This window comes from Notolepis coatsorum, assembly GCF_963971535.1.
Source record: "Notolepis coatsorum genome assembly, chromosome: 10".
In the NCBI taxonomy this organism is placed as follows: Eukaryota; Metazoa; Chordata; class Actinopteri; order Aulopiformes; family Paralepididae; genus Notolepis; species Notolepis coatsorum.
The window spans coordinates 53,363,982-53,376,054 of record NC_140174.1 but is presented as its reverse complement, the minus strand read 5'-3'; the positions used below and the strand labels follow the sequence as shown (position 1 = coordinate 53,376,054).

At 42.0% G+C, this 12,073-nt stretch overlaps 1 protein-coding gene across 2 annotated transcripts in view; it reads left to right on the top strand.

Annotated features, from left to right (window-relative positions):
- Nucleotides 1-214: 214 nt before the first annotated feature.
- LOC311236112 (ATP-dependent RNA helicase DHX8-like) overlaps nt 215-12,073 on the top strand; it is a 90,265-nt gene continuing 78,406 nt past the window's right edge. Inside the window, exons 1-6 of one of the 2 annotated variants that reach the window (XM_084323722.1) lie at nt 215-362; nt 1,439-1,524; nt 2,113-2,191; nt 8,280-8,371; nt 11,035-11,141; nt 11,613-12,071. In XM_084323722.1, the coding sequence (XP_084179848.1) occupies nt 254-362; nt 1,439-1,524; nt 2,113-2,191; nt 8,280-8,371; nt 11,035-11,141; nt 11,613-12,071 (932 nt within the window). In that variant the 5' untranslated portion in view covers nt 215-253. Of the gene's footprint in view, nt 363-1,438; nt 1,525-2,112; nt 2,192-8,276; nt 8,372-11,034; nt 11,142-11,612; nt 12,072-12,073 lie in introns of both variants that reach the window. The other variant, XM_084323721.1, reaches the window with a different exon arrangement.

Below are 12,073 nucleotides of genomic sequence, written 5' to 3'. Positions count from 1 at the left end.
ATAGATAATGTTTATGTCTGCATTTTGAAACGGTCAGAACATCTCTTGTGTAATGTGTTTAAATCATTGACAAACGAGAAAACAAACTAACGACCTTTATTTATATCTATTTAATTTACTGGCAAATACTTTAGCGCCATCGTGTGACAAGACTGACAAACTGCATTTCCGAATAGAACGGAAACGGAAATGACTCAAATCCAACATGTCTGCCGCAGTCTACGCTTTGTGAACTAAACAAGTCTCGTGTACAATGGCAGACGTCGGGGTGGACGAGCTAGAGCAGCTCGAATATCTATCTTTGGTGTCAAAAGTGTGTACAGAACTTGACAACCATCTGGGAATAAGTGACAAAGATCTCGGTATGTAACGTTAACCGTATTAGTTCCACGCATGTTATTTCTAGCTGCTAACACTTAGCTTAGCCACAATGCTCACCACAACAATACAAGGGTGAAAACAAAGTGACCACCATCACTTATGCGATGTGGATACAGTATTTTATTGGACTGTAACGTTTGCAAACTTTTTTGCTTGGGACATTATGCCACATTACCGTTCGTTTTCGTAGGACCTATGTCGTAACGTTACCATTCGTTTTCTAATCTAAGTTACAACTGTTTCCCAGCTAGACCTCCTCCAATGTACAGTTTCTACGTCAAAAAATGTATATACTCTTTTTTAGACTATTTTTGTATCACAAACAGTACTGTATTTGTAAATCTGGTATGTCATAAATGTATAGATGTAGCAGTACTGTCTATCTGTATGTCATTGTTATGATTTGAAAATGGGGGACCCTGATGTAAACAAGACGAAAGTCTTTCTCTGGACTGCATCCCCGAACCCTGTTTTTGGGATTCGAACTTCGTCAGGGTTTTTTGAACGAACGTTCGAACCTTCATTTTTTATAAAACATTTTTAAAATTATTTCTAATAATATATATATAGGATATATATATATATATTTTTTTTACTATCCTCAAACTAAATCCTCAATTTGAATAAAGTGATTAATCTGATTAAATTAGTATTTTTTTTGTATTAAATCAACTTTCCAGACCCAGCCCAGGGAGAAGCCCCAGCCCAACTAAATCAATTAAATCAACTTTCTTTAATGAATATAACATCAGTTTCTTCTATAATATTAGTGTAGCCTAATCTTTATCTGCAACTGTGAAGAAAACCCCCATTGGTTTGAACAGACTTAATAGAAGAAGAAAAAATATGTATTTTTTATAAAAAAAATTAAATTCGAATCAACGTAACGAACGAAGGTTTGAACGTTTGGGCTCAGCCGCAATCTGTTAATAAAGTTTTCAATCAATCAAAGACTGGCGTTGGCTAACATTACGTGAGGCTGCTGCTGCATCTGAAACCTACAGGTTAACCAGTTCACGTCTCACCGTTTTGTTTTCTCTTTTCTTTGACATTACAGCCGAATTTGTCATCAACCTCGCTGAGAAACAACCAACCTTTGATGGCTTCAAATCTCTTTTGCTCACAAATGGAGCGGAATTCTCAGTAAGTTCAAGCTAGCAGATAGGCTACATGCTAGGTGGCGATCCTGACCAGAGGTGCGTTCCTGATTGGCTGACTGGTTGCACTATATTTTAATGACGCCACGTGCGCGCACGCTCCCTCGCATACGCACAGACTAAAGACAATGCCTAATTGCCTCTACGAATGGAATGTAACACATTTGAATGTATCTGAGAATGTATTTGAACACACTTGACGACCTGAGCTATTGTTATGCATAGTAGCCATGTGGGTACTTACTTAGCGAGTTGGCGAATCAGTAGAGTACAGCGCATTCCTCAGGTTTGGTGTGAACGTCTGACTCAGGCAGAGCACCGTTCACACCAAACCTGTGAATGTGATTGCCATGAATTGTTATGCTTATGCAAGGTAGCCAGGTACATGCGACGAGTCGAGTGCAGCACGTTCTTGACTGCGCGCACATCCGTGCATTCTGCTCACAAAAGCTTGGTTGCACGTCGTGTAACCCCGTCCCATGAGCAACGCACCTCTGATCCTGACAATCGGATCAACTGTGAGAAAGGATGTGAGTAATGTCATCTGTTTGATATCTCTTTTACTCTGTTTTAGGATTCGCTCGTCGGCAATTTGCTCAGACTCATTCAAACAATGCGCCCGCCATCCAAGGAATCATTATCTACAAGCAAAGGTAAAAGCGCCTAAATGTCTTCAAAGGTCCCAAGTTATCTGCTGTCTTATCGCTTTGCCAGTCGCCAATGTCTTTGAATGCAGCCAAGAGCAACTTCATTCTGATCTGGACCATCTGTGTTTCCCATACATGTGTATGGGAGGCTCACCACAATATCAAGCAGACACATCACAAATAGATTTCAGCAACTGATACATTATGTCTCATCTTGGGTCATGTACAACAAGCTAGGGATGGCACGAATGGATCGAATTGTGGTTTGAGCATAATGAGCTTAAAGCTGGGGGGTCTCAGAGGGGGGTCTGGTGAAATGAAACAGGGATGCCCTTGCAAAGAGGAGCCAGGAAGCCAATAGACACAGATGATAGGAAGCAGGGGTGCCCAATGTGTCTGGCTGCTTACATCATGACTGCATACGGTACATCTGATATTAAGCGTATTTAGACATAAGGAATAGCATTTAGACTGCGTGTAAAATACTTTTTGTACTGGGGGAAAAGTACAAAAGAACAGTAGTGTGTTAGTCCCGACTCCCAAGCTCATGCTTTATGGACTTCATGTTGACTATTTCTGTATTGGGGCGAGTGAGAAAGAGAGAAGATTACTTTGTCAATGTACACAAGGCAATTGAAATATGTCTTTTTACATACCCCTCCTAGTTACACATACACAAAATCCCCCATTCATACTAGGGCTGGGCGATATGGCCTAAATATGATATCACGATATTTTCTGACCTTTCGGCGATACACGATACGCATCACAAACAATTCATTATGAGGCTTACCAAGACAGTATTTGAGTTTGCAAGCTAACATTAAAGACAAAATAAAATACCCATGCATTTAGCATTTTTATATTATATATTAGATTTAGATTATTGGATTATTAGATTATATATTGCATATATTTAGCAATGAGATATTATATGATTTAGATATGAAATATGATGAATTGAAAATGGGGGACCCTGATGTAAACAAGACGAAAGTCTTTCTCTGGTCTGCATCCTCCAGTCCACTGTTGACTGTTGTTGTATTGAGCTGTACTGTATTGTACCCATGCTGCAATCTGTTAATAACGTTTTCATTCATTCAGACGGCAAACAGAATCATTTTGATTGACAGTCGCGTCTGCCAATTACGTCACACCGCTTGCACCCGCCCTGCTGTTCTTAGCACCAATCGGCAAGCGCGTATTCATTTTTTACTTCCGCCATTGGAGAGCTCAATGACAACAACAATGGCAGCGGTAGCTCGCCGCGGCCGACGTTTAGCTTTTAGCTCCGCAGAATGACTAAACGACTGGCGGCATAATGATTTTACTGCAACGGATGTTATAATAAAAGCCTTTCCATACATCTGTCTGATTGAAAACTTTATTAACAGACCGCAGAATGGGCACAACTGAGTCAGCACGGGCTGAGATATGAACGAGAACGACTAATGCTTGCTATATCTAGGTCGACCTCGGACGTTGCTATGTAAATACGCTGATGTTATTGAAAGTGTAACTATATAACGTTAATGCCACAAAACGAATGCCTTTGTTATCATAAATAGTAACTTTGATGCAGTAGTGTGTGTGTGTGGGGCGGCGCTGTTCAAAAGTGTCAACGTGTGGACCAGATTGACGCGACACAATCCTCTTGGGCAAAACATCACGATATCCACGATACGTTTAAAAAGTGTATCGTTAATGAACTGTACCCGATATTTATATAATATCGTCATATCGCCCAGCCCTAATTCATACAGTGTGTTTCATCAGAGAGGTCGGAGTGCAGTTTGGGGGACCAGTGCCTTGCTCAAGGGCACATAACCACAGATGGTGGACACCGTATATGTAATATCAGCCACCCTTCAGTCACCAGCTCACAGCTGGAATACACCCTCCTGTTGGTGCCGGGAAATACAACAAGCTAGGGATGGCACGATACCACTTTTTCATGTCCGATACCACAGAGTATTGGCCGATACCGATACTACCCCCCCCCCCCCTCTTAAAAACAAAAACCTGTGTTTAACCTAGCCATCTATAAAACATGCTAAAACTGAAACAAATGTCTTACTCCCCTAAAAAAGAAATACAGTGCTGCTGCTTTTTATTTTCTTAAAATCTTTTAGTTAATAAGTTAATGATTTTGGATTTTGTGTGTGAGCTTGCCTTGGCTTGAATATGTACATTTGTGATTTTTTTTTCTTTTCCTTTTGTAAGACCACACAGGTGTGTTTGATTTGTCTGTAAACAAGACAGAAAAATAAACTTTATTCAATAAGACTACAGCGATTTCATGACTGCTTCCTGTCCTCGCATTTTCCGGTGCAATGCGCAGAGATTTAAAAATCATTGGTAAACAAACGTAGTGCTGAAAATATACACTTTGACTGCTGTTTTTATAATAGGGTTATGGTTATACTCTTGGCTACATTTGAAAAAGAAACACAACATTGTACTTATTTGGAATAGCAGTGTCGGCTAAGCGTTGGATACCTAACGTTACATTTTCAACAACAGAAAGGGGCTGTTTGTCCTGCACAATACATTTGGTTATTTTCTCGGTTATAAGCATTGCTTTGTTACCGTCTGCAGGGAGTTTCTCGCACTTCTGAAGGGTTTCAAGCAACGTTAACTGCTGCTGCAAAACGTTTCCTCTCTGCATCCGTTGCACGTATGAACTTGACATAATGTTACTCCGTTTCCATGAAGTGTTTAATTAAGTCCATGGAGTTTCCAGTGTTGCTGCCACCGTTGCGTTGCAGATGATACTCGGCTGTGTCGTGTTATTCCACAAGTATACACGCGTGAGTCCTCTATATTTGTTTTTGCGAGTGTCTTTATTCTGTTAACTCTTTAGCTAATCCGCTCCTAACTCTAGTAGTCTACCTGACTGTGACCCCAGTATGGTGGCCTGTACTCTGTCGTATTAGCGTGCACACATCCAGGGCATGAAATTGGAGCCCGCCACCCGCCAATGGCGGGCATATTTTAGATTTGGCAAGTGACACTGAGAGGTCTGTCCGCCATGTGGCGGGTAACAAAATGAAAATATAAATAATAAATCATTAAAACTGCGGTGTGTTTTGGTCTTACGACGGTCGCCTTTTAGCAAATCGCAAAGCCTGCGATTTGGGATACGTTATACAGCGAGTTTGATTCAAGTTTTTTTCTTGCGTGCCAGTCATGCTTACCAATCAGAAGTGCTGTGCTCTCATTGCTCGCCAATCAGAAGTAGCCCAAGGTAGCTACGTATACGCCCAACAACAACAGCTTGTGAAACGTGACAAACGTCCATGTGTGAAGACATAATAGCATAGCTCCAGAGTAGGGCTGGGCGATATGGCCTCTAAATGATATCTCGATATTTTGACATTTCCTCTAAAGCACTTAAAAATGCTTGATTTAACCCTTTGATGCATACAGTCATGCCAATATGATGATTATAATAAGTCCCTGCAAAATATGTTTCCATTATTAAACCATGAAGATGCTTTAAAAAATAATTAAATGAAAATGTACTAAGAGTAGTCTACTAACACACTAATAAAAAAATGTACCGTAATTCCTCTAATAGTAACCGGGTCTCAAATACAAGCCGGGTCTCTATTAATGGCCGGGTGCGCTCTTGAGCTAAGCAATTATAAGCCGGCCTCCTAATACAAGCCGGGTTACTAATATACTGAGCTGCATACTGAGCTAGTTACTTGATTTCACTTTGAAAATGTTGAAATGACCAGTGACCACCTGTAATTGCACTGTTTACTATTTCATACAGTACTTGGTTTCAATAAATGAACCCAGTACATTTTACTGGGTTCAAACTGACACAAAATGTTGATTTATTAATTATGATCCGTTTGAAAATTTGAAATATAGGCCTCCCTCTTATACAGGCCTCCTCCTAATACAAGCCTGGTACCCGCTACAGTTGAAACAAATACAAACCGGGGTTACTATTAGAGGAATTACGGTATTTACATCTAAGACAATTTATATAAAAACTATTGGGTGCCAAAGACTTTTGCACAGTACTGTGTTTTCTATCCACTTTAGCCAAACACACACACACATATATATATATATATATACACACTACTGTGAGAAAATAATAATCGCACACAAAGCCTTACAAAGGGATAATGGCTTATAGCAGACTTAATGATTTTAGAATATTTCAGGTATTACATCAATGCCTACTGAATACTGAGATAACCTAACATCTCAGGTCCAAAGAGAAAGAGAAAAAAGGAAGACAGAGAAGGAGTCGAGTTGAAGGATAGAGAGAGAGGGAGGGAAGGGGGAGAGAGAGAGAACGCGTTTTGAGCGTATAAGCTGCCGTAGGCGATGATGTCACACTCGAATGTAAACAGGAAGTTGAACACACGGAGATTGAAACTGGATGAAAGAAACGAATAACTAATAAATATGAAGTTATCTTTAAACCTCTTGTCAATTGTCGTCAATATATCCCACCCCCTTTTCTCACTAATGGAACTAGTATCGTGGAGTCCGCTTTGAGCTAACGCTAGCAGCTAAGAGCTAACGCTAGTTAGCTTAGCCTATTATGGTTTAACTTATCAGCTAACGTTAGCCCATTGCATGTCATTGAAGCTCCGCGCTGGTCTGTCTATAATGAAATGAGAGGAACGATCTGCAAGTCTCATATCAGCCGCGACGTGACAACATATACTCGATGTTCACGATATAGTAATTTACTACATCTCACGTAGAACAAGCCACGATACATTGAGTATACTCGATATATCGCCCAGCCCTACTCGCATTTTGCGAACTAAATCAGTCCCAGCTTTTTTTTTATGCTGTTTCTATGTGCAGTGTAAATTCCAATGCTTCTAACAAGCTTGGCATCCTAGTCATTCACTTCCATCGGGGGGAAATAACGTTAGCCGCTAGCTAAGCTAAACTAGCCAATCCTGCTCAGACAGAAAACAGCTGAGTCGAGGTTAGAAAGGGGGAGCGGGGCTCTCTCCATCCCTCTCTCTACTTGTTCAATTAAGGAGCCCTTTCTGTGTGTGTGTGTGTGCACGTGGAAAAGACCAGACAACATGAGTTTGATAGTATTTACTGAGGATTGCCAGATAATGTTGATATTTAAATGTTAAAATTATACAAACTAAATGTACATGATCATGCAACATAAAAAAATAGTTGTAGGAACGGTTTGGGAGAGGGAGGTAGGGAGGGGTTTTAGATTGTGTGTTGTGAAGTTTGGACTTCAGAGAGAGAGAGGGAGTACAAATGTAACTCTGGCCTCTTTAAAGGAAAACTCCAAAATTTTGTGAAATTAGCTTATTTGCCATCTACCCTGGAGTTAGACAAGAAGATACATACCTTTTTCTTCTCTGTGCATGCAGTAGGAGTAGGAAGACGTTTGGAACTAGGCTAATGGCTAAGCTAGGCTAACGGTGCGTGTCTTACTTCTACTGCATGCACAGAGAAGAAAAAGGGTATCTTCTTGTCTAACTCTAGGGTAGATGCCAAATAAGCTAATTTCCCAAAATGTTGGAGTTTTCCTTTTAAGTGTGTATTCTTCAACGTAATAGCTTATCTACTTGAAATGTACTGGAAAAAAATGTATAGTATATGTGACACAAAAATTTGTATTTCTTTTGGCCGGTAAGAAATATGCTTGGCGGGTAGAATTTTCCCATCTACCTGCCACTGACCGGTGAGTCAAAAAGTAAATTTTGTGCCCTGCATTAACATAACAAACACCACAGGCTGTTTTGCCCTTTTCTTCTTTGAGCTTAAAATAACTCCACACAGCTGACATGATCGCGGCGCGCTGCTAACAAGACTCACGTTTAGCTAACGATAGCGTTGTTGTCGCGCTACTACTGTTCACGTGATGGTGCGCTTTACAGCATGTATCTGATCGGAAAATACTTAAGTGTTTTTCCGATATTCGATCCCGTGAATTTGGCCAGTATCGGACCGATGCAGAGTATCGGATCGGTGCCATCCCTACAACAAACAGTATTGTATAGACTGTCCCAGCTTGCCACCACCAAAAATAACCGAACTACCTGTGGGAAATTCATCACCTTCCATCTTGATTTACCAGCAGACTCGGAGGTACCAGTCAGGCAGAAGTCTGAGAAGGACAAGCTGAAGGAGCTGTTCCCAGCGCTCTGCAGAGCAGACGACCTGCAGCCTAAGGTAGGTGTTTTCAAGCTGATCTTGTTTAAAAACATTGTGCACGAAGGCAGTATGGTGAAACCCAAAGCTCATAACGGCTTTCCCTGTTTTTAAATGGTGATTCTAGTTGCAAAACATGATTTGAAAGCAGTTATGGCTGGGGGAAATGAGAAAAATATTACAACATTCAGTAAGGAGACCTTTAAAATATGTATATATATATATATGGATATATATCATGATATCTGCTCAGGCATGGGAAATCACATGTTCAATGATCCAATCAATATTCATTTAGGATCATATTGGACTACATTGTATAATGGGAAGTGTGATACTGATACATTAGCAAACTGAAAATATACTCGTATAGTATGTTAGAAATTAGTTTGAGAAATACATTTTTTCTTATTGTCAACATAGGCTACAAAAAGACCATCCGGAAGTCCTAGAACTCCATTGTCACTGAGCCAGTATACTTTTTCATTCTGATGAACACAAACATCATAGTTTTCCCCCTGGAATGACGTCATGATGTGACGGCGATCTCCTCAAGTTTGCCTGAACCTGGAAAAACTGCGATGCTCGTGTTCATCGCAATGATGGATTCTTTTATTTTTTTTAATCTACTTTTTCTCTTTTTTTCTGTGATTTTCTCCCCATCCCAATTTACATTTACATTTACATTTAGTCATTTAGCTGACGCTTTTATCCAAAGCGACTTACAAGTTCTGTACGACAAGCCATCAGGAAGGGCACAACTCTATCAGCTGAGCAACAATTTACCTATCGTGCCAATTCTCCCTCCCCTGTCCTGATCGTTGCTCGCATATTCCCCCCACTGGCCGGTTGTAGGGAGGATAGAAGCCTTGCATCACATGTCCCCTCCGATACATGTGGAGGCAGCCTGTCACATCTTTTCACCTGCCAGCGCGGACTCTCATTTGGCGAGGAGTAACGTGTAGGAGGCACACATTGCCCCCGCCATTTTCCTGACTTTGCTGTGCCGGCGCCCCAACCGACCTGTAGGAGTCGCTGTTCACAACGACCAGACTACCACCCTTTGACTTCCACCCGCTAACTCTGCCAATTGAGTTAGTATGACGGCTAGGGGTGGGACGATACATCGATCCAGATCGATATATCGATCTATTATCAATAATCAAATAGGATCGATTCAACGTAAAAAGATCGATTCATATTGCGATACTCTTATTTTGAAAATCCCGTGACGGCGACGTCATCGCCCCGCGCCCAGTGTTTTGAAACTCCGTTTAACATAAACAGCACACAGCAGTAGCGTCTAGAGCGTCACTAGAACAAGACTAGTGTGCCTATTCTGTGACCCAAAACATGTCCCTGCTGTTTAATTCCGCAACGGGTTCAATGCATCTAACCTGCTTTGCAATCCTCGCCACTCCGTTATGCCCATGTCGCGTTAAAGATCGAAGATAACGTTAAGTTAGCGTAAGCTAACAAGCTAACCCAGAGCCGAGCAAGACTAGTGTGCCTATTCTGTGACCCAAAACATGTCCCTGCCGTTTTATTCCGCAACGGGTCCAATGCATCTAACCTGCTTTGCAATCCTCGCCACTCCATTATGCCCACGTCGCGTTAAAGATCGAAGATAACGTTACGTTAGCCTAAGCTAACAAGCTAACCCAGAGCCATAGGCAGAGAGAAGTGGGGACTGGGAAGGAGGGTGCATTCTCGGGATAGCCCCACTAACAGGATCTGGCCGGCTTTTCCAGCCAAAATACAGCTCTGTGACAGTGAATAGGATATTAATATAGAGAAAAAAAGAAAAACGAACCAAAAACAGTGAACAGGAGGTCTATTTGTATTAAAAACAATAGATTGTTTTTCATTTAAATGTCTGGAAGAGCTCAAAAATAAAAATGTCAACTGATATTTCCATTGCCTTTTTTTTTGTTGATTTAAATATTACTGATTGTGTTAAATGGGCATATAATATCGTCTCGTATCGATCGCAGGCACCTGAATCGAATCATATCGTATCGTGGCAGACTGTGTGATATCGGATAATATCGTATCGTTGTCCAAAGAATCAATATCGTATCATATCGTGATGAAACGGGTGATTCCCACCCCTAATGACGGCCGGCCCAAGCCGGAGGCAACGCCGACAGCCGGATTAGAACCCGGTGTCTCTTGCGTTGGTGACGAGCGCAATGTCCTCTGCGCCACCCAGCCGCCCGCAATGATGCATTATTATACTAAACAAAGTACGGCTCTGTGACTTGTTTTTGGAATAATGGAGTTCTATGACTTCTGGATATGAGATATAAGTGATATGAGCTTGTAAGTTGAAGAAATGCATTGTTGGTTTTGGTCTTTTCGTAGGCTGTGAAATTACACCGGCCTTATCCTTTTAATATTTACTTTTTATCCTTAACACATTAAGCGCCAATCACGAGTATACTCGTTATTGGCCGACAAGCGTTGAGCGCCAATAACGAGTACACTCGTTTTTAGATCCTTTGATCTTTTTCCTCTGATCCCCATTCTAAATCATCATCCGGATCATTCTAGCCGCCCCTGGCTCGTTTGTATACATTAAAAACTAAAAAATAAATACAATAAGTCACATGCTAAATGTTATATATCAAACTATTGTCCAGCTTTAGTTGCTTCTAATATGTTTTTCTTTTCAACCATCCCAGAGGATCTTGGATGAGGATGATGACAAGGTAGCCGCTGATGCCATGAAGGAGTTGGAGATGTTTATGCCCAGCGTCAGTGGAACAGAATCTAAGAGCAGCAAGAGCAGGTACCAAGACTTAACAAGTCAAATCTCAACCTAGTTAACCTCGCTCTACCAGGCGCTCCAGCCTGGTCTCTTATTAGTGTGAACTGGGGTTAACGTGTACGGAGGATCAGCAGACTTTGCAAGAGCGGAAATCATCTGTCTAAACTTGCATAAAAAAAAATCTGTTCAGACCATTTGGAGCTGAAAATGTTCCCCTTGTTGTTGTGCTACCCCACTGTCAGGCCGGGGAGGGCGTACCACATGCCTTTTCCGATATATGTGGAGTTGCCAGCTGCTTATTTTTAACCTGACCGCTAGTTTCACTGTGAGAGCGTAACACACACTGAGGTTCACGCTAGCTCCGCCACCCTGGGGCATAGGGACGACTGTGTCTTTTGCTGCATAGTTTTACTTGGAAAAGAAAATAAAGATGTGTGTGGTGAAAGTACTTTTACTCAGTTTTTGTCGTAATGTTGATGATTCGTCCCCCAGGTCCGACAAGAAGAGGCGACACAGCAGGAGTCGTAGCAGAAGCAGAGAGAGAGACCGCGACAGGGATCGGGAAAGAGACCGCGACAGGGATAGGGAGAGAGACAGGGACAGGAAAAGACGCAATCGTTCCCGGTCCAGGTCTCGCTCCAGGGAACGCGACCGCCCCAGGGACAGGGATCGAGAAAGAGACCGCGACCGGGGCAAAAGACGAGAGCGGTCTTCCCGCTGGTCGGAGCGCTCTCCCAGCCCCCGCAAGGACAAGGACAAGGACATGGACATGGACATGGACAAGGACAAGGACATGGACAGGGACCGAGAGAGGGAGCAAGACCCGGACCGCTGGAAAGACAAACATGTAGACCGACCCCCGCCTGAAGAGCCTTCCGTGGGAGACATCTACAACGGCAAAATCACCAGCATCATGCAGTTTGGATGCTTTGTACAGCTGGAGGGACTGAGGT